Genomic DNA, 24,070 nt, shown 5'->3' on the forward strand with positions numbered 1-24,070 from the left:
AAATTTCAGTTGGAGTGAGTCTTCCTCCCCCATCAGATTGGACCTGCTGCCAGGGGCAACGGGGCAATCTTCTCATTTTCCTTCTCTTCCTTACCCCATTCCTACTTGTTAGCTTGACTTCTCCAAGATGAGGGGACAGAGGAAAAGGAAAAGGTAAACGGGCAAGAAAGGTTTCATTCAATTGGGATGATTGTGGCATATTTCCATCTGGCTGTGGTGGATATTGGAAGCTGGCCCATGTGGGCATTTGTGAGGTCTCTTCAGGGGCCCATCCACCCCTGGGCCCTCTGAGCTGCAGTTTCCTGATATGGACTGTATGTTCCATCCATCACTGCCTTGGCCCCTGAACATCTAACTGCATAACCCAGGTCTTCTTCTGCTGTGATCCTCTCACCCCTCTAGGTAACATTCTAGGTCAGAAGCTAAGCCACCTCCACAAAGGCTCTCTCCATGACATCACACACATCACTCAACAGGAAACACACTCTTTAGATACATTTTTGGTGGAAATGTAGCAACTCAAGCTGTGGCTCTCACTCTGCTGTTGCAGACCATTTCAGCCAGCTTTTGAGGCTTCAGATTTCTCAGATGTGAGTCAGACAGCGAGTATATCACTGGGTTCCCCAGTCTTCTGAGGACATGCATGAAACTTGTCAATGGTCTCACTGAAGCCACATCTCAGGGGCTTAACATGAGGGCAAACAACTTATTACCCCATTTTCACAGGAGATGTAATTCACAGGTTTACTTTGACCAATGGAATGTGAGTAGACATGATACATGCCATGTCCAAGCAAAAGCTCTTAGAAACTTTGGAACTTCCAACCCTTTTGCTCCTTTCCTCTTCCACAAGAGAATAGAGTGCTACAGATGGGGCTGCTCCTTTAGCCTGGGCCTTAGAATGAGAAAACAGATGGCACAGAGCCCCAAACAGAGTCAAGCCAATTGAGCTGCAGGTGAGCCCAGCATAGTCATGCAGATTTGTAGCTGACCCCATACATTTACAGAATTTGAACAAAACACTGATCTTTGTGGTTGTAAGCCACTGTGATATTAGGACTAGTTCCTGCAGCAAAACTGGTGTATATACTAGCCAAGAAGTGGCCAGGGAGGTATGAGATAAATTAGGTGGAATGTGTCTTAGAATCCAAGTGAAGAAAGTGTTTCAAGTAAGATCAATTATGTTAAAAATGCAAAGTGAAGCTTGACCATTGGACTTAGCAATGCTGAGGGGAGTATCAAGACTAACAAGAACAGTTTTGGTGGAATGATGGGGCTACAGACTGATCAGAGTAGGTTTAAGAAAGAGTGAGAAGAAAGGATTTGTAGACAATATATAACTGTTTTGAAGGATTTTGCTGTAAAGGACAGCAGAGAATGGGCTATAGCTGGAGAGAAATTTAAAAAAAAAGTAATTAAACTGGGTTTTCAAATTATTCAGTGAAAAGGGCAAAATAATGATGGGAGTGAGAAAAGAGACAAATGTTGGAGTAAAGTCTTCCAGTAAGTAGAGAGGATGTAACTAACCAGCAAGTAGAAGGGCTAGCCCTAGCTGGAGTGAAGTCAGTTTGTCGTTTGTAACACGGCGGAAGGTGGAGTTTAAGGGTACTGACGCAGATACACTGAGGTAGATACACTGGGGACCTTGAGGAAGTTATCTTCTGATCGTTTCTATTCTTTTATGAATTGGGAGGATGATCTGCTGAAAGAGAAGGCTGGGGAAGGGGTGATGGGGGTGTGAGGAGAGACAGTGGAAACTGTTGCCCAGTAGAGCGGGAAGGTGAATGGGCTAGGGCACCTCGGGATGATTGATGAGCAGCTCCCAAAGGCCCTGAATGCCCACTGGGTGCCAGGCACTGTGCTAACAGCTGAGAGACAGAGGGAAGAAGCCCAGGCCTCACCTTCACCCTCAGGAGTCTCACAGTCTAAGGTGGAAATTTGTCATTCAGATCCATTAGTGAACCATGAGTTACTTCTGGGTGGTATGATCTATCCGGATGGGAAATGTGGGAATGGGGTGGGAGTACAAAGCAGGAAAGAACCTTAGCTGGAGCAGGAGGCTGCTGATGGGTGAAAGGTTCTCAGAGGAGACAACTGACTCAGTGTGAGGCACGGAAGAAGAATTAGGTAGTATGGCATGTTTGGGAGAAATTAAGGTGTTTCAATATGGCTGAGATATAAGGTATGTATGAGTATATGTGTGTGTGTGCATATGCATGTGTGCTCACATGTGCACACACAATCATGTGTATATACTCACATGCATGCATGTTTAGAAGAGGGTTATTGCATGACAAAGTGATTCCCAGAGACATATGTGTTGAAAGCCATGATCAACATTCTGCCTTCCTGTTTCCCTGAGACATGTGCCACATACTTGAAATTACCACCTTATCCCCCTCTAAGCCTCATCTATTGCAAATACACTTGGAGAAAGTCAAAGTTATAATGTTATTTATTTTTTTTGCATGCATTAGAAGCGGAGACACACTGCACAATCCAATGAGAAATTAGTTATGAAGATGTAAACACAGGCCAGAGTTTCATTTCACCCGGGTGCCCTACGGAGTTATGCAGACTGAGAATTTGACTCAGTGACTGAAAAAAAAAAATTCTAGCCAAATGTTTCTGTTGAGAACTGGAAGCAAAAATATTAAGTAAAACATAAAAAATCAAAAACAATGCTATTATATCATTAACTTTACAAAATACATTTACTCCTGCAGTCTTGTGTTTCTTTTGTTGCCAGTGGAATCATTTTCTCTCTGAAAACCATTGCCTTAAAGTTAACCTTGAAAAAAATAAAACAGGGCAAGTTGTTTTTGCAAATACCTTGTATCACTATTTGAAATGGTTTCCAGTTAGCATTCCCTAATGGTGTTCCTGCTAACTTCCTACTAAAATCCTTTTCAAGGCCCAGAAAAGGCAAACGACTGCGATACTACTGAAAACCCTATGCAATGGACAAGCTTGTGTTAGAATATCACGGCAGTTTTCAATACTCATAATGCTGACAATGGTTATTTTGAGAAAAGCAACCAGGAGAATAGAGCATTCTTGCCTGTCTAGAGATGGCGGGAACATACTTTGTTCATAGCCCCACTGTCTGCCCCAATTTAAAGAACACGTGCTTATATCAACCAAAAAACCCATGAAAACAGGTCATAGGGCAGGAGTGAAAGGTGAATCAGGGATGTAGTGTCAGCTATACAAAGGCAGGGATTTCTGTGTCTTTTGTTCTATGCTTTATTCATTGGCTGGCACACAGAAGCTTAATTAATATTTGATAAATAAATGTGAATGAATGAAGGAAAGAATGGGGGATGGAGGATAGCATTTGCAAAGACACATTACATCCTGTGGGATGAAGTGTCCCATTAGTAAAGTGGTAGCCATTGGTGGAGATACCAGGAGTAGAGTGTGCTCCATTGGCCAGACAGCCTGGAAACCAAATGGTGAGGACAGCAGAAAATGCTACGCAAATAGGGCATAGCTTGAAAGATGAATGTTTGCTAGATCCTGGGGCCTGGGTAACAAATGTTGCAAATTGACCTGCTAGCTATGGCTCCAAGAAAAGAATGTGATGAACAACCAGATGGACATTGAGGGGAGCCAGGGGCAATCCACACACCTGTCCATTGGCAAATACTGAGTCTGGAAAGATTTCTCTATAGTCAAATACTAGCAAAGACAAGAAAATTAGCACAAAGCTTATCAAGATGTTTTACTGAATGAGGAAACAGGAACATCTTCCTGCAGACACAGAAGAAATGAGCTTCTGGAATCAGGACAAAGTTATAGAAAACTGTTAGGCATCCTCAAGAGCATGCGATTATCCTGGACTAATAAGAAACCAATTGGAAAGCCACCAAGGACAAAATAGATGACATTGCTGGTATTTAAGTTAACTGAACATTACTGGAAAGCAATTTGGCAAAATGTATTTTGAACTTTAAAAGATGTTCTACCCTTTGACTTCCTAATTCCATTTTTAAGAATCTATCCTAAGAAAGAAATCAGAGATATAAAGTTTTTACATAAATAAAATTACCACAGTTTCATTTATAATAGTCTAAAATTATTCTAGTCTAATATACATTAATACAAATTTAAATAAATAATTTTGATGTATTTATATAATTGTTATTTAGTTCTTAAAAGCATAATCTCAAAAGATAGCCAATAAGATTAGAAAGTGATCATCCTATTTTTAAGTAAAAAATAGAATACTGAATTTTATAAAAAATCTCTCTGCCAATAGAAATGGCTTTAGAAAAATGTACTAAAGTGTTAATCATTATTTCTGTGTGAAAGGAGTTCAGGTGAATTGTATGTTTTAAAGTAATTTTCCAGTTTTCTCATTTTAGTTAACAAGCATGTATTATTTTACACTAAAAAATTAAGCACTGCTCAAATGCCTCCTGGTGATTAATGAAAAATAAAGATTACTGTTTTCAACAAACACATGCCACCCCCCTTTCCTTTGAGAATCCCACTGAAATGACAAAAGTGCTACACAATTGATAGACGCATGGTGACCGTGAACTGAAAAAGGTTGGGCTTATTTTGATGGCTAGGTCAGAATAAACTGCAATCCACATGGACACAGGCTGCAGTGGAGGCAGCATAGCCAGAGGGGTAGGTGAGGAAACCCACAGCAGGCTGTGACGGCCATCAGAGTGGGCTCAGCAAACCCACTCCCAGCACTGCAGCTGAGCTCTCTCAACAAAGAGAATGGTTTATCTAAGGGGCACTCATGTGTGGGTGCTATGCCTGAAGAGAGAAAGGAGGCCTGAGGGGACATGAGGTGACCCCTAATGGCCAAATTGCATCCTATAGATAATAAAAGAAAAGCAGACAGTGCCACCAAGGAGAAAACTATTGGAGATGCTTTTGAATCATCATTTCCAAACACAGGGCAGCTTCATTGCCGGCCAACTACAATCTCTACCACAAATCTAGCACTAAAAAGAGTGTTATTAAAAAAAAAAAAAAAGAAAATGAAGAGCTAATTTTCATCCAAACATTCCTGCAGTGTTTTTGCAAAACAGCTAGTTGTACTAAGTATAATGAAATCTGCATTAAAGCACATTTTGCCTCTAATGGGCAATTCCCTGTCTTAAGCAGTTTCTTCCAAGTGACCCTTTATGGTAGAATCCAGCACTTATTTTTAAAAACTTCAGTTAAAATCTCATATTTGGTTACACAATTAATCTTTAGGATAGATGCAAAATGGGTCTTTTATTGAACTCTTTGGATTTTACACAGTCATTTCTTTAAACAGTTTCATTAACATTTAAAATACATACTAGTAAGTAAAAGACTGTAATATATTAAAAAATAAGGCTTTATGTTTTAAAAGGAGACGTTAACGATCCCAGGGAATTAAATAATGTTGATCAAAATACTGAAATCTGTTTCAAAGCAATACTAGCTCACCAGTAACCAAAAAAAAAAAGAAAAAAAAAGGGTAAATTCCCACTGCATAATGCTTATAAAAAGTACTTTTCTATATTGCTTTCACTCTACATTATAGGTTTCCACATTACCAGGACTAGAGGATGAAAGAGGACTATGAATATACATGCAGGATATGACCATTTTAAGTTTTACTTTTGGAATAAATAAGACATATCAGATGAATGCAAAGGCGAATTTGAATATTGCCTATGATAACATGATATGCATAGCCAAATATATACATACAAATTAATAATATATACAATTGATAATATAGAAATATAAGGCCACGATTACAAAATATTATAGTGGGAAATTTAATTTACTTCTTTCAGAATCTGATACATCTAGTAAACCCATAGGTAAGATGTAGACAGTTTGAGTTACATAATCAAGAAACTCAATTTAATACAAAACTGAATTATCCTAAATGTAATAGTTGAATCAGATGATGCTTATTGATGAATGCTGAAAATAGTGGGTAAAAGATTGTCAGAAACAGGATATTTATACTGCCCTTAAGTATCTTCCCTCAGATTAAAAACTAATTACAAAGGTAAAAATATACCTTTGTACTGAGGTTACCACTGTCACCATATGAACAAACTTAGCATTACCAATGGTAGAACAACCTGACCTCATGTGCCTGTTGATATGAAATATCCATTATTAAGCACACAACATTATTGATGAATATTCTTGCCAGAAATATTCAACCTGAATTTCAAGCCTTGACCTAATTTCCAGTTTACAGGAAATACAGCACAGAAAAGAATACATTAATATGTGCTATGAGAAAAAAAGAAGGTCCAGGGTGTGGAACAGTGTATGAAACAACTGACCTGGTTCCTTCTGAAAAACATTAAAAAGAAGAAAAACATGATTAAAAAGACTTAAAAAAATAGCAAATGCAGCATATTATCTTGATTGGATCCTGAATTTTAAAATATAAGCTTTTGCAATAGCTGGAGAAACTTCAATATGTACTGATAATACTGTCAATAGTTAAAAAAAATTCTAGGTAAAATAATGGTACTTTGGTTATCTAAGAGAATATCCTTATTCTTAGAGGATGCATGCTTAATATTTAGATAAGAAGCATATAATGCCTAATCTCACATTCAAATGGTTCAGCGAAAACTAAAGCAACAAATTAAAAAACATTCACATATAATTATATTTAATATATATGCATGTTATATTTATATATAAAGAGAGAAAGACAAGAAAGCAAAATGGGCAGTTTGTTAATAATGGGTGAAACTAGGTTAAGGGCATATATATATTCATTTTACTATTAGGCTAAACCATATGAAATTGCCAATACTTGACCATATTTTCGCTACAAATGACAATTTTACATTGAATACACAAATTACCATAGGAGACACTGGAAAGGTGACAGAAGATACACCATTAAAAATGGCTAAAGGAACCAGAGGGCCTCATGATTGACTTCGATATAGCTTTTAAAAACTAGATTTCTATATTATGCTATTTCAGAACATTAAAAAGTGGAAAAACCTTTAGTTCATGTTATGAATATAGCATATGCTTAATAATACCTAAACCCAATAAAGATAGTTCTTTCCCCACAAAGGGAAAAAGAAAACTCTAAGACTAATCTCAGTTATTATGATACATACAAAATTTTAGGAAAAAAATAGTTATCTTAAGAATGTAAGGATAATTCAGTATCAAGACATCTATTAACATATTTCATCATACTATAAATTAAAGAAGAAAAAACTATACAATTAACTCAACATATTCTGAAAATTATATATATATAAATAATTCACTGACATTTCTAACAAAAGGTATAAGTTAAAATAGAATTATTTTATGAATACTGAGCACTGCTCAAAGGACATTAACATGTATATTTTCCCATTTAATCTTTATGCATTTAATCTTCAGAGATAGATGCTGTTATTATCTCCATTCTACTTTCTAGAGTAAATGCCTAGGAGAGAGAATGCTGGATGCTATGGTTTGAATGCTTTTTGTCCCCTCCATATTTCACATTGAAATATAATCCCCAATGCAACAATATTAGAAGTTGAGGCCTTTGGAAAGTGAATGAGATTGGGTGCCCATATGAAAGGGTTTGAAGGAGAAAGTTTGTCCCTCTTGCCCTTCCACCTTCTGCCATGTGAGGACACACTGTGTTTGTCCTTTCCAGAGGAGGCAGCATCAAGATGCCATCGTGCAAGCAGAGAGTAACCCTCACCAGACAACTGAACCTGCTGGCACCTTTATCTTGGTCTTCCCAGCTTCTAAACTGGGAGAAAATAAATTTCTGTTCTTCATAAATTTTCCAGTCTTAGGTATTCTGTTACAGCAACACAAAACAAATTAAGACACTGAGTCATATAGTAGCGGTATTTTTACCTTCATAATACACTGCTAAGAGGATTTACAGATTGGCTGTATCATTTTAGATTCCCACTAGCAATATATTCTCTCTAAGTGTGTAGCTTTGTATTTTCATTCTCTGAATAGTGTCTTTGATAAAGTATTTTCATTATTTTTTCTTTTGCGGATAATGTTCTTCATATAATATCTAAGAATACCTAATTCAAGGTCATAAGGTTATGTTTTTCCTAGAAGTTTTATAGTTTTATATTTTAATCTATGATTCATTTTGAGCCATTTTCTTTGTAAGTTCTGAGGTTTAAGTCAAGGTTCATTTTTTTTGGCCTATGGATATTGTATTAGGTTTCTATAGCTGTGTAACAAACTACCAAACCTTAGCAGCATAAAACAACACCCATTAGCTCACAGTTCTGTAGGTCTGATCTCTGGCATAATGTGACTAGATCTTCTGATTAGGATATCATAAGGCTGAAATGAAGATACTGGCTGGGCTAGGTTCTTGTCTGGAGGTTCTGGAGGAAAATCTTTCTAATCTCATTCTTGTTGTGGGCAGAATTCATTTCCTTGAGATTATAAACTATGGCTCCCTTTTCCTTTCTGGCTGTCAGCCAGGGATTATTCCCAGCTCCCAGAGGCCTCCAAAATTCCTTGCCATGTAGCTGCCTCCATCTTCAAGCCATGATGGTGTATCAAATCCTCCTGAATCTATGAATTCCTCTTCAAAGACTTGCCAGAGAAAACTCTCTCCTTATAAAGCGGCTCATGTGATTAAATCAGTCCCACAAGGTAATCTTCCTATTTCAAAGTCTACTGTGCCATATTAAGATAATCCATCATATTTGCAGTTCCAAGGATTATTCAAGGCATGTATACCAAGGTGGGGAGGGGCAGGAAATGTTGGGAGTCATCTTAGAATTCTACCTACCACGGATAGAAACTTATTCCCATACCATTTACTGAAAGTACTATACCTATGCCATTGAATTGTTAGTTAACCTTTACAAAAATCAGTAAACCATAGTTGTATGAGTCCATGTATGGACTTTTTCTTCTGTTTAATCTATATGTCTATCCCTTTGCCAATATCACATTTTTTGGTTACAGAAACATTAAAGTGAGTCCTAAATCAAGCAATCTGAGTCTTCCAACTTTATTCTTTTTGAAAATTGTTTTAGCTATTCCAGTTACTTTGCATTTCTTTCTAAATTTAAAAATCAGTTTGCCTGTATCTACAAAATGTCCTGCTGGGATTTTTATTAGAATTGTATGAAATCTCTGGATCAATTTACAGACAATTGATGCCTTAACTATATTTTTATAATACATGAACACGGCATGTCTCTCCATTAATTTGGTTCTTCCTTTGTTTTTGTTATTGGTATTTTGTTCCAATATACAGATCCTGCATGTGGTTTGTTAGGTTTATTCCCAAGTATTTACATTTTTTGGAACTATCAGAAGTGGTACTGAGTTTATTAGTCTGTTTCCAATTGTTCATTTCTAGTAGTTAGATATGTACTTCAATTTTGAGTGCTGACCATGTATCCTACAACCTAAAATCACTTATTTCTAGAAATTTTTTTGGTAGATTTCTTTGTTCTATATAAACAATTATATAAAGGCTGAAAATTGGGCACTTTTATTTCACTCTTTCTACACTGTATGTATCTTATTTATTTTTCTTGTTTTATTGCACAGGCTAGGATTACCAGGTCAATACTGATTTAGAGTTTATTCCTAAAATTAGAATATTTGTCTTATTCCTAATATTAGGAAGAAAGCATTTGGTCTTTCACCATTAAATATGATGTTAAGTATAAGTTTTCATAGATGTCTTTTATTAGCTTAAGGAAGTTTTCTCTTATTCCTGGTTTGCTAAGAGTTTTAAAAATTATGAATAAAAATTAATTTTTATTAAATGCTTTTTCTGCATCTATTGATATGCTTATGTTTTTCTTTTATCTGCAAATATGATACATTTCAGTGATTGATATTTACCTACTAAACCAGACTTGCATTCCTGGAATCAGTCCTACTTAGCTGTAATGTGTAGCCTTTTTAAGTACTGCTGGACTTGATATTCCAGTATTTTGTGCAAGATCTTTGCATCCATGTTTATAAAAGAGATTGGAATATAGTTTTACTTTATTGTGATGATGTTTTACTTTTGTATTAGGGTAATTCTGGCCTCTTAGAATGAGTTGGATGATATTGCTTCTGCTTTCATTTTTTGGAAAAGATTGTTTAGAATTAGTGTTGTATCATCTTTCAAAGAATTTGCCAGTGAAACCATCTGGGGCTGTAGTTTCTTTTTTGGAAGGTTTTAAACTCTAAATTCTATTTCTTTATTAGATATACGATGATTCAGCTTATATGTTTCTTCTTGAATGGGTTTTGGTAGTTTGTCAAGAATTGTTACTTTATTTTGTTGAACATATTGCAGAGAAAATTGTTTGCAGTATTCCCTTATCACCATTTTAATGGCTGTAAAATCTGTCATGATATTCTCCTTTCTTGCTCTGTTGCCAAGGCTGGAGTGCAGTGGTGTGATCATGGCTCACTGTAGCCTAATCTAGGCTCAAAAGATCCTCTCTCCTCAGCCTCCTGAGTAGCTGGGACTATAGGCATGTGCCACCACGATTGGCTAATTTTATTTTTTGCACAGATGGGGGTCTCCCTATATTGGTCATACTGGGTCTCAAACTCCTGGGCTCAAGCAATTCTCCTGCCTTAGCCTCCCAAAATGCTGGGATAACAGACATAAGCCACCTTGCCTGGCCTCTCCTTTCATTTCTAATATTGATGATATGAATGTTTTTCTTTTTGTCAATGTCACTAGATGTCAATTTTATTGCTTTTTTAAAAGAATGAGATTTTGATCATTGATTTTTCTCTATTGTTAATCTATTATCATGTCTATTGGTTTCTGCTCAAATTTGATCTTTCCTCTTACTTGTTTTGGTTTTAGTTCACTCTCTCAATGTTCTAATCCTGGAAGACTAGATTGTTCATTTGAAAACTTTCTTCTGTTCTAATATAGGTGTTCAATGCTATACATTTCTTTCTGAGCACTGCTTTATCTGCATCCTAAAAATTCTGATATATTTTCATTTACTTTAAAATATTTTTAAATTTCCCTTGAGATTTTATCTTTGACTCATGGATTAGAATTGCGTTGTTTAATTTTCAAATATTTGGAGATTTTTCAGGTATTTTTATATTTATATCTTATTTAATTCCATTACGACAGAGAACACACACTATATATTATCAATTCTCTTAAATTAGAAAAGGTTTTATGACCTATGATACTGCCTATTTTACTGTAACTGTATGCATTTGAAAAGCATGTGTACTATGCTGCTGTTGGGTAGAGTTCTATAAATGTCAATTAAATGCAGTTGGTTATTAGAAAAGTTCTTCTGTACCCTTGCAGATTTTCTGTCTACTTATTATATTAGTTACTTAGGGACAAGTACTGAAGTTTGCAACTATAAGTCTTAATTTGTCTCTCTCCCCTTTCAGATTTATCAGTGTTTGCTTTACATATTTAAAGGCTATATTCTTAGGTGCATACACATTTCATATAGATTTGTCTTCTCGACAAATAAACTCTTTTATCATTATGTAATGCCTCTTTATCCCTGGGAAATTTTCTTGCACTCAAGACTATTTGATTGAATATAGCCACTCCAGCTTCATTTTGATTGGTGTTTACATAGTATACCTTTTTTCATTCTCTTGCACTTAACCTATCTATATCATTTTATTTATGTTTCTTATAGGCAGCATATAGCTGAGTCTTGTTTTTAATCTGCTTTGACAATCTCTTTTTATCTGATGTCTTTAGGCAATTTCGATTTAATGTAATTATTGTTATATTTGTATTTAGATCTACCATTTTATTACCTGTTTTCTGTTTGTTTTCTTTATTTTTCCCCTATTTTCTTCTCTTGGCTTCCTTGAATTATTTGAATTTTTTGTTTTCCATTTTAATTCACCTGTTGAACTTCTGACTATATTTCATTGCTCATGTGTTTAGTAGTTGATCTAGAAATTAGAGTATAAGTACATAATTTTTTACAATATGTTTTGAATTAATGGTTTACCATTTCAAGTGGAACGTAGAAAACTTACCATTTACAGGTCCCTCTACTCATTTTTCTTTTTGAAAACCCCATAAAACAATGTTAAAATTTTTGCTTCAATAATCATAAATATTTTAAAAACCTTAAGAAACTATATTACATTAAACAGATATTTACTATTTCTATTGCTCCTCCTTCATTCCTGCTGTTCCAAAATTCCCTCCAATATCATTTTCCTTCCATATGCATACATTCCTTTGGCATTTTTTTAAAAGAGCAGATTTGCTGGTGAAAAATGCCATACTTTTGTTCATATTAGAGAATTTCTAACTATCTTCAAGTTCACTGAATCTTTCATCTGTCATCCTTTATTTATTTTGTTTTTAAGCTAATTAAATGAGTATTTTGTTTTGGTCATTGCATTTTCCATTGTAAATATTTTATTTATTTATGTATCTTCTATTTCTCTGCAGTTTTCTAAGTTTTATTTTTCCATTTGTTTCCATTGTGCATGCTCTTACTTCTTGGGGCATGGTTATCATAGCTGCTTTAAAGTCTTGAAGAAATCTGTTGTGAGTTTAGAAAAAACGAAAAACATAAATAAAATCTTGATTCATTAATTCCAATATATGTGTCCATACTGGGTTAGCATCTTCTGAGATATTCAGATTTTTCCTGGATTTTGTAAGATGTTAAGATTTTTCTCGGTATTCAGATGCTAAAAATATTCTGAAAATGTGGATTTCATGTTACATGACTCTGGATCTGGAATGTTAAATGACATAGGATTACCCTAGGGAGAATGTTGAGATTTTGTTTTGTCAGGTAATCAAACCAGATTTGGTCCAGAACGCAAGTTCTTATCTGCCTTCTGTTGCCTGTTGTTCCAATGTCAGTTAACTTCGAAAGTCTTTGCAGTTGCCTTTAGATTTTTCCTGCATATGTGACACCCAGTGTCCAATTGGGGTGCTAGGTAATGTTCCGACTTGCAGTTAATTTCTCAATGTCTTTGGTGTGCTGTTTAGGCTCAGATACATGCATATACAGCCTGATTTTGAGCTCAAAAATTTACAGACAACTTTATAGGGTCACTTCCTCAAGCTCCTTTCTCTCTACAATCTTGTTTACATTTTCTAGCTTCCCAAAGCCCCTTTTCCTGGTCCTCTGTCTAAAAACTCAGGGTTTTAATTTTCCCACACTGCTGCTGCATATTTTCTATGATTTTCCTATAATACTGTACCTGCTTCCAGGGAATTGGTGAGAGGATTAAGAGGAAAAAAACACAATGGCAATTCTCTCCCATGATCTTAGGACCAAAGTTCCTCTAGTTGATATGTTAGGTGCTGCGTACCTGTTGCTGCCATCATCACCACTGCCGCTTTATGATTGCTGGGACCGGGGTGACAGAGAACGAAGAGAACAACAACAAATCCAAGGTGTATGTCCACTCTTCTGACCCACAAATGTCCCCTTTCTTTTTCTTGTTCCAGAAACAAAGAATTTCTTTTGTAGTCCTTTCTCTCTTTCTTATTTTATAACTCTGGTCTCTAAATTGTCTTTGAGTCTAGGCCAAGAGATTCCAGAGAGGAAACCAAATGAAAACTCACCACTAGTTCAATAGCATCCTGAATTCTGGTTTATTCCCCCAATATGTCTGCCACCATTTACTTTTTAGAATCTTCCTATAACTGTTACATGCATTCTGTTTAGTGTTTTTAGCTACATTCAGAGGGAGAGAGAAAGTGGGTGGAGTAAGTATGCTTACTCCATTTTGACCAGAGCTGGAACCCTTTCCTACAGCCTTTGAATAACAAATTCCATATACTGCATTCAAAATCACTTTTTTTTTTCAGACGTCGGCTGTTACCTAAAGTACAGCTACATCTATTACTTAAAGTAAGGACACCATATTGAATAATGCTTTATGATAACAGGCTAATAAATCTCCTTTAATAGACCAGAATGACCATTGTTTGGTAAACCTAGTAAATGAGAAAAGCTTATTGATACTGATATTCTGAAGAGCACCTTCAGAGACGACGACTAAGAACATGGCCTGTGGAGAATAGCTGGCAGTTGTGGAGATAAAGACAGTTATCTCTGGAACTGGGATAATTTTGCATGCAGAAAGAAAGCATATTAAAGAACTCGGCACTGAAAGTAAATTTAGGAACTGCTAATTCATAACAATTGTTATAAACCTAGAATATTTTTAGGTTAAAAATAGGTTACTACAGTTACCCAGTATCTCTAATGTTAATGTCAAGCTAGATTGATTTAAGCAATAAACATTTAGATTTATAAAATGTATTGTAGAAGAACATAAAGAAAATAGAACATAATTTTAAAAGGCAGTGCCAGGTAGGGAATATGCAGTATCAATCTACATTCAAATGAGTAAACTGGTTTTCCATGTTTCATGAGAGAGCATATTTCTCAGGTCTGTCAATTAATATAAATTGATACCAAGTATACAAATTTGTATAAAATCACTACAAAATATAACAGAATCAATACAGCTTGATGAAATGTTATAAATTAAATATCTAAAAAGTTCCCAAGCAAAGATTATTATGTTAAGAAGGAGACAGAAGCATGTTTTAGAAAGAAACTTTTTCAGCTATTGGATAATATAATCCTTTTTGTGAGCATTTTTCTTTAAGATGTTTATAATTTTGAATGCAGAAATAGGAGTTGTCTGTAAAATTGGTGAGTCTAGCTACTATTGAAAATGGACTAAACTTTACAGAGATGATTTAAATTTTCCATGTATACTATGCTTTCATAAATAGAATTAAGTAATAATAGTTTATATGTGCATGTGGGTCAGGTGGGACAATACAACAGTATTTGGGTAAGAAAAGAAAGGCTCATAAAGGCTCATAGATATCCTTTGGGTACTGTTATAGCAATATTTGTTGAGCTCTTACTTTGTGCCCTAAATTCTGTACACACAGAATACTTAATCCTTTCAATGTTCTAAAGTGGTAGATATCATTATTCCAATTTTACAGATTAAGAAAATTGAGGCGTAAAGAGGTTAAATTTATTGCTTACAGTCCTATAGCTTTAAGAGAGGGAGGCAGGGTTAGGACCTGCTCAGTCTAACTCCACAGTATGTGTATATATTGACACACTACATTAATATACCAATGAAGCAAACTGTTAAACCTGCATGAAACTTTGAATGCTAGAAAGGAAAGCAAACAGAACACAGTTAATATTAAGATAACTTAATTATATATATTCCTCCATTATATTAAATTAACATTTCTTCACTGCAGTAAGAATGTATGTGAGCAGATATATTTAACTCTGCTATCATTTAAGACTTAAAAACATTACTAAAGGACAGTTCTCTTTTTATCTTTGTATACATATTTGTGATGGCTGTTATCTTAAAACTTTGTAGCCAATGGGTACAAGTGATAAATAAATCATTTGGGGATGGCTTTTTGTCATAAACCAAAAATAGAATTTAAATATTTAACTAAGATATTGATAGTGGGCTGGCATGGTGGCTCATGCCTGTAAGGCTTGGAAGGCTAAGGTGGGAGAATTGCTTGAGCTCAGGAGTTTGAGATAAGCTTGGGCAATGTAATGAGACCTCATCTCTGCTAAAAATAATTTTTAAAAGGTTAGCTGGCATGGTGGTGCACACCTGTAGTCTTAGCTACCTGAGAAGCTGAGGCAGGAGGATCACTTGAGCCCAGGTGATCAAGGCTGGGTGGAGCTATGATTGCGCCACTGCACTCCAGCCTGGGTGACCATGCAAGATACTCTCAAAAAAAAAAAAAAAAAATTGATAGTAGAAGCATTGCACTATTTAAAAGCTACTCACTCTGCAATGGGCATAAGTCAATGTATGCAAACACATTTGTTGGTTGATTTGGGGAACAGGCCGACAGCAGGATGGTTTGGGATCCTGAACAGGGTTGGGAGATGAGCCTGAGGGTAACAAATTGCTGTAAGTCCTGTAATTCTAAATTCCTATAATTGAGAAAGACAGTCTTCTCCATTTGGCTACTTTGGACTAATCTGATTTGATTTACCCGTAACTGTCCCAGGTCAAAAAGAAAACCTGCACTGAAGAATTTCTGTGTTATATGAGCTAGTCAGCCCAATCACTTGTGATGGATGAAGATTTCCTGTGTTTGTTTTTACCAGGCCTGTCTTGGTTTAAAAAGTACACCTCTTTCTTCAAAGGATTTGTTAATCAGGGTAGATTGCAGGCATTGAGAACAAGCTCATTTATTCAGGGTTCCAGAAGAATGCGCTAGCTGGGTGTGTAGGCCTTAGGCTTAGCCTGCCTAGATTGGAGCCTGGTTCTGCAGCCCGACGGTGGTGTAGCCATGGGCCACGTTGGCGGCCACCAACCATCCTAGGAAGTGGCTACTATCATCATCCCCATTTTATAGATGAGAAGCTGAGCCACAGGGAGGTTATATGCCTTGCACTTTATTATCTAATATCTGGCACAGAGTAAACCCTCAATACAAATCGGCTATTAGAATGTTCACAGGTCAAAATTTGGAAGCTGTAAAGGTTATCTTTTTAAGGGCGCTTTTCTTTTTTTTTTTTTTTTCACCTAGGTACAGGTGAGCTAAGGCTGAAAAGGGCATTAGCCTTTAAGGGCGCTTTTCTAATGTCATCTGGGAGACAAACTCTGTGTTACCCTGGCATTCAAGGCCTTCCACACTGTGGTTCAGATATTGTGAAGCGATGGGTCCTACATTCTCATCTGGGGAGCCCAGGAAAGGTTTGCTCTGTATAGTATGGGCTCCATTCTCATGAGCTATTTGCTGAAAGTTTGTTAGCTCCATGTGGCACCCTACCCTAAGCCAGGAATGGGGTTACCATCTTGAAGTTTATTATCTGGTGCCACTGCCGGAGAGCTCTACCCTGTGGTCTTTAATGTTTATCTGTAAGTACATGCAACCATTTGGAGGATTATCTTGTTTACTGGCTTTTGTAGGGCAAAGGCTGACACCTTTGGTCTTTTTTGTTTCCTGACTAACAGCAGACCTTGTCCTTGGAGATTTCAGTTTGGTTTTCCTCACCGCCAATATTAACGTATTCCACAGAAGGGAGGAGATCCAGATTTTAATAAAAAAACCATTCTACTTTCATTTACATGAAAAGCTCCAAAATGATGCTGGAGGACTCTTTTCCTTTTCTCTAGAATTTTAAAAAGCAAAGGTCTGATTTATTTCCAAAGCTGCATTACAAATATTTCATTATTATTTTTAAAAAGAAAATACAACAGCTTCGGGACAAGAAATTCAGATGGTGCTTAGGACAAGACTCAATCAATGGGAAATTTGTTTCTCATATAAAGATCATTATTTGTTTCTCTAAACATAGGATCATTACTGTTTTAAAGCCAGTTCCATCAAAGGGCAATTTATATTAATACTATCCATTTGTGCCTTATGTAAAACATTTTCTTTGCATCCTACTGTGGTAGTTTGTGGCTGAAATAGCACATTTTATGGGGATTAAGAAAAACTAATTCAAGTACATGCCAAATAATTTCAGAGAAAAAATGGAGACTGAAGAAGGGAGGGCCACATAAAGTATATAAACAAATCACATTCCAAGTGAGGGTGTTTGGGTTCATTCAATATCACATTTGTCTTCCCGTCTCTTGGGTTTCTCCATTTATGTTATTTTATTAAAACTCCAATTTACCTACTTCACAGTATTTTTGGGGAAGAGTCTGACAGGAAAGTTGGTTAATGAGACGCCTTGCTAAATAGAGTCTAAATAATGGGCGACTGTGAGTTTAAAGCGATAATGGAATGGAGAATTTCTTTGACAACATTGTAAACCACGATAGGAAAGTGGGGCATATGATGGTATCACTACAAGTTAGTGTGTATTTGTATACACACAATGACAGTTTTATTCTTTAATGTTTATTCTATGATGTCCTATTTCCCCCCAACTGATCCGTGCACGGTGACTCTCCCTCTTTAAGTGAGCCCCTCGTCCCTTTAATATAGGTGCTAAGGAATCTACAGTGCAGGCTCAGGTGTGCCTGGCCCTTGGCAACTGCAGCCACGTCTGACAGTATCAGTATTAGCCCCATCTCCGCTAGGGGGTAGGAAGTCTAAACCAGCAGTTCTCAAAGTGTGGCCCTGGGACCAGCAACACAGGCATTTCCCAGATGTGGTAGAAATACAAATTCTCAGGCCTTTACCAAGATCTACTGGATGAGAAACTTGGGCTAGGGTTTAGCAATCTGGGTTTTAATGAGCCCTCTGTGCAGTTCTGATGTTCATTCAAGTTTGAGAGCCATTGGTCTTAACTTACTCTGCCCTGTACCTATCTGTCCTGGGTGCCCACAAATCTATGAACTTCAGTTTTTCCCCTTTAGTTTTCTCATGAATGGGTCTCTGGTCTCTCTGACTGGGTTTCCACCCTGACTTCAGATTTACACTCTAGTTCCCAGCTGAGATGATCACTGTGCTCACTAGACTGGAACCCTGTCAGCTCAGTTCCCTAAATACATCACAGTCCTGCCTTTAACCATCTCCCTCTTGTCTGGTGGGCAAGTCTGGCACTGAATTGACTGGGCCATTTGGAGTCAGTTTCCACTGGGGCATCTCCATGATGTGGCCGCCCCATGCTGTCCTCCCTGGCAGGCCACAATAACACTGGCCGGGCTACCAGGTGCTTCACCCTGGGACACCGTGGTTCACATCAGTATCCTTCCTTTCTTACTGGGCCTTGTCCTATAACCTGGATAACTGTCCTAATCTGTTTAAAGCCCCACTATCATACTCCCCTCTTCCTGCTGAACCAGATATCAAGGGGCTGCATAAGTTATGACACCTATTTGAAGTCAGCGGTTGCCTTAGGAAAGCACTGTAAGAGGGCTAGGTAAATACTTTAGGATAAAGCATGTTACTGATTTTGGGACAACTTTTTTGGGGGGGTTAAAAAAAGAAATAATAGAAAACAAGTTATATTTTATGACTTTAAGGAAATGCTGACATCACTAATTTATGTTCTGAATATTTTAACTTACCGGGTAGGGTATTCAGTACTTGTATTTTGTGGAGACCGCATCCTTTAACTTGGTTTCCAAGCCCTAATTTTCCATCCAACAATCTACTTACTGAATTTTATTTTCCAGAAACCTAAACACACCACCGTCTTACTAGCAGTTCACAGGAGACCCAGTGCCATAGAGTTTAATGGAATATGTGTACTCATCCATGGGAACCTACAGGTAACCACCACTGTGAAAGAAATTGCAAGTCACATTTACGTGCTTACAAAGTAATTCAGGAAGCATTTCAAAACACTCTCTATTCACCTTTAGTCAAAGCCTTTTTATGTGTTTAGCAATATTCACAGTACTTCAAGAAGTCCTTTTTTCCTTGAATTTGGTTTAATGCATAGCCAGTTGGCCTGGATTAAGCATAAGCTTTCTTATACTAAACTTGTGAGATCTGCAGTAAATGGTTAATGAAAGGGTTTACATTTGTGGTCACATCCATTTAACTTCTCATGAATTATGTACTCAGTCCTACGATGTGCCAGGCACTATACTAGGCGCTGTAATAACAAACTCTTGACGATAAGAATTTTCTTGGAAGTCCTTTTGCAGTCAGATGGATCTTTACGTGTTGAATGCAGTAGGTATAAATTTGTCTTATAGATAATGGGTAGGAACCAGGAAGTGACTGTATGATCATCAAAATGTACAGATTTGAGAAATAAAATGTGATTTACCTAAAGCACTGTTGTTATCTTCTGGGATATGAAAATGAGGACTCAGGTCACAAGAACATTACATAAAGACAGCCACACTTTAAAATAGATTTACCCATTTTCACAATTGGCACCAGCTACCCATTTTTGTCAAATCTTCTGTTTCTCCCATACTTCAGCAATCATCGTCCAGAACTGCTTACTGGAGGGCCACTGACTGAAGCCTTTGCCCCCCTTTCCTGTATGGAAGTGTCTACCTTGTTTCTATAGCATCCCTCTGGCTAAGCATATGGCTCACTAAACAAGTATGTTTAAGCATTTCCTATGTCCCTGTTTCTGTTGTAAGTGCTGTGAGGAATTAAAAACAAAATAAATTCACTTTTTCCTTGGTATTATAGCTTTTTCTATATCAATCCTACTGGATTGTATCTTGAGGACAAGACCTGTGTCTTATTTGTATGAACTCCATAGTATATCGCATTGTACTGAATACAGATTGTTGAATGGAAGAATTGATAGATGAATAAATCAATTTCTAGGGATGGACTACAAACAGACATCATTCTAGGATTTGGAAGCCTCCTGGAAAAGTCAGTGCAGTTGGTACGAGGTCATATTGTTTCAGCTCATGAGTGAAGGTCAACTTGACTGCCAGGAAAGTTAGGGTAGAGACCTGCCATTATACTATTAAGTAAGCAATACCAGAAATTGAGTAGCACAGCCATGCCTCATAATGATTTCCTTTGCTAGATGGTGCCACTCACCTGATCTGAAGCCAAGTCAGCATGGGGGTTGTTCCTCCTCCAAATATCCAAACAGTGAAGAACACGAGGAGCAGTGTGGTGGTAAACATCATTTGCTTGGGCTGAGATTCTGTGTTCCGAATAGCTAAGGCAAATGCAATCGCTCCTCGTAAACCTTGCAGGAAAAGCCAAAGGAGAAAATAAGCACCTTGCAGATGTCTTTTTCATTTCAATTGAATCATCTTTACAATTTGCTGACACAGTTTTTTAAATTAAGCTTTTTATTTTGAGTTAATTGTAGATTCATAAAGAGTTGTAAGAAATAATACAGAAAGACAATATATACTACATTGGGTTTCCCCTCAATGATGTCATGTAAAACTATAGCTCAATATCTCAACCAGAATATTGACATTGATCCAATCAAGATAAAGAACATTTCTGGCTGGATGCAGTGGCTTACACTTGTAATCTCAGCACTTTGGGAAGTTGAAGTGGGACAATCACATGAAGTCAGGCATTCGAGACCAGCCTGGGCAACAAAGCAAGACCCTGTCTCTACAAAAAATTTTTTTAAAATTAGCAAGCCATGGTGGCATGTGTCTTTAGTCCCAGCTACTTGAAAGAATCACTTGATCCCAGAAGTTCAAGGCTGCAGTGAGTTAGGATTATGCCATCAATCTGGGTGAGAGAGTAAGACCCTGGCTCTAAAGAGAGAGAGAGAGAGAGAGAGAGAGAGAGAGACATTGATTTCCATCACCACAAGGATCCTTTACATTGCCCTTTTATAACAACACCTACTTCCCTCCCACACACTCCTTCCTTAATTCCTAACAACCAATAATCTATTCTCTGTTAGGATAATTTTGTCATTTCCAGAATGTTATATAAATGGAACCATGCAGTATATACTCTTTTAAAATTGTCTTTTATTTTTTAACCCAGCATAATTGGCTGGATAATCATTCAGGTTGCTGAATTACTGATAGTTGTTCCTTTTTATTACTGAGTAATATTCCACAGTATGGATGTTCCACAGTTTGTTTAGCCATCCGTCTGTTGAAGGGTATCTGAGTTGTTTTCAGTTTTTGGCTCTTACAAGTCAGGATGCTAAGATTTACACATAGATTATTGTGTGAACCTAAGTTTCCATTTCCCTGAGATATATGCCCAGGAGTATAATCACTAGGCAGTATAGTATTTGCATATTTAGGTTTTTAAAAAACCACTCAATTGTTTTTTAGAGTGGCTACATTTTACATTCCTACCAGCAATTTAGAAGTCATTCAATTTCTCTGCCTCCTTGGCAGATTTGGTGTTGCCACTATTTTTCATTTTAGTCATTCTGATAAGTATGTGGTGGTAGTTTGTTGTGGTTTTAATTTGCATTTTCCTAACAGCAAAATTGTATTGAGCATTTTTAAATGTATTTATTTGTTATCTATATGCCCTCTTGGGTGAAATGGCTTTTCATGTCTTTTTCTCATTTTGAAAAATTGGATTGTTGGCTGGGTGTGGTGCCTCATGCCTGTAATCCCAGCACTTTGGGAGGTGGAGGCGGATGGATCACCTGAGGTTAGGAGTTCAAGATCAGCCTGGCCAATATGGTAAAACCCCATCTCTGCTAAAAACAAAACAAAAGAAAACAAAAATTAGCTGGGTATGGTGGCTCACATCTATAGTCCCAGCTACTTGGGAGGCTGAGGCAGGAGAATCGCTTTAACCTGGGAGGCGGAGGCTGCAATGAGCTGAGATTGTGCCATTGCACTCCAACCTGGGCGACAGGGTGAGACTCCGTCTCAAAAAAACAAAAGGATTGTTGAATTTTTTATTGTCGAGTTTTGAGAGTTCTCAATAATTCTACATAATAGTCCTTTGCTGGATGTATGGTTTGTAAATATTTCACAGAGAAAAAGGTTTTTAATTTTCATAAGGTCTAATTTATTGATTTTGCTTTTTATAAATTGTGCTTTTGGAGTCATGTCTGAAAGTTCTTTGTCTAGCTCTAGATCCCAAAGGTTTTCCTGTATTTTTTTCTAAAAGTGTTAGAGTTCTGCATTAAGTCCATGATCACTTTGATTAAATTTCTGTATAAGGTGAGAGGTTTAAGTTTAGGTTCATTTATTCACCTATGGATATTAAATTGCTTCATTGAATTGCTTTTGGAACTCCATTAAAAACCAGCTGGGTATATTTGTGTGGGTCTATTTCTCAGTTCTCTACTTTGTTCCATTGATCTATGTGTCTGTCCTTCCATAGCACATTGTCTTAATTATTGCGGCAATATAATAAGCCTTAACATTGGGTAGAGTGATTCTGCCCACCTTACTTTTTGTTTTCAAAATTGTTTTAGGTATTCTAGTTATTCTGGCTTCCCATAAAATTTTAGAATATTATTGGCTGTATATACAAAAAAAACTTTCTGGGAACAATTACTTTTTAAAAATCAAATGTGTTAGACAACAAAGAAAATTAAACTTATGGACCACTGAAAATTAAATGACATCTAAAATTACTCCAGGTTGATATATAGTTTTACAGAATCTATAATCTACACTCGTATATTAAAATCTGTTTTTTCTTTTGTAATAATATGTTAATTGAATTTTTATGAATCCATATTAAATATATTTGCAAGAGGTATTAAAGATGGAGGACTGGGCGCGGTGGCTCACGCCTGTAATCCCAGCATTTTGGGAGGCCAAAGTGGGCAGATCACGAGGTGACAAGTTCAAGGCTATGTTACCAGCCTGGCCAACATGGTAAAACTCCATTTCTACTAAAAATACAAAAATTAGCAGGGCTTGGGGACGCATGTCTGTGGTCTCAGCTATTGGAGAGGCTGAGGCAGGAGAACAGTTTGAACCCAGGAGGCAGAGGTTTCAGTGAACCAAGAGCGTGCCACTGCACTCCAGCCTGGGAGATAGAGTGAGACTTCATCTGAGAAAATTAAAAAGATGAAATACTAGAACTTGAAATCAAAGTGTGATGACACTAATAAAAATAGGAATGTGGACTTGGAAGAAGAGTAAATAAAAGCACAACTAGTAAAAAAAAGGAGATAAAATGGAAGGTCTCTCTTGGGTAACACATGACGTGCAAGACATTTATAGTCCTTGTTATACTGTGTAACAGGACAAATAAAGATTTATAATGACAGTGAGTATAAGCCAAAGAGGTAATGATTTGGTTATTTTTATAGAAAGGTTTAAATCATAGATATAAAATTTCAGTGATCCGCATTTTATAATATTTATTATAGCATCTAGTTTTCTACATTTCTAAATCTTTATTCGTACATTTAAGGAATTTTAAAAAGTAGATACAGGGCAGAATGAGGAAAGCTATAACCATCCTGGTTTTCGTCCTAGGTTCTCAACTTAGACTATAATGCTCCTTTCTCATCTCCATGCTGAGACTATTCAAAAGACAAGTGGCATAACACAAGATCCACAGGATTCGACTAGAGACACTTAATAACGTTTTGCCTGAAACAAGGAAATCTCGGAAAGAGAGAAGAACATGCACTCTGATTATAAAATACCTTCAAGGAACAAAATGTAATGGAGGAAGGAAATTATTCTAAATCTCCATGTAGACATGGAAATGGCCTATAGATAAGAAAGATAACATTTGAAGTAGATATTAACAAGAAAGTTCTTGCATATCAGAAATGCC

General features: G+C 36.6%; 1 protein-coding gene across 2 annotated transcripts in view; it reads right to left on the reverse strand.

Moving 5' to 3' along the window:
* The window catches only part of SLC9A9 (solute carrier family 9 member A9), a 590,634-nt gene that overhangs the window by 180,559 nt on the left and 386,005 nt on the right, over positions 1-24,070 (reverse strand). For both annotated transcript variants that reach the window (XM_017523772.2, XM_037736839.1), the window contains exon 12: positions 20,414-20,567. In XM_017523772.2, coding sequence (XP_017379261.1) covers positions 20,414-20,567 — 154 coding nt within the window. The remainder of the gene's footprint in view (positions 1-20,413; positions 20,568-24,070) is intronic.

This window comes from Cebus imitator, unplaced genomic scaffold (assembly GCF_001604975.1).
Source record: "Cebus imitator isolate Cc_AM_T3 unplaced genomic scaffold, Cebus_imitator-1.0 Scaffold30, whole genome shotgun sequence".
In the NCBI taxonomy this organism is placed as follows: domain Eukaryota; kingdom Metazoa; phylum Chordata; class Mammalia; order Primates; family Cebidae; genus Cebus; species Cebus imitator.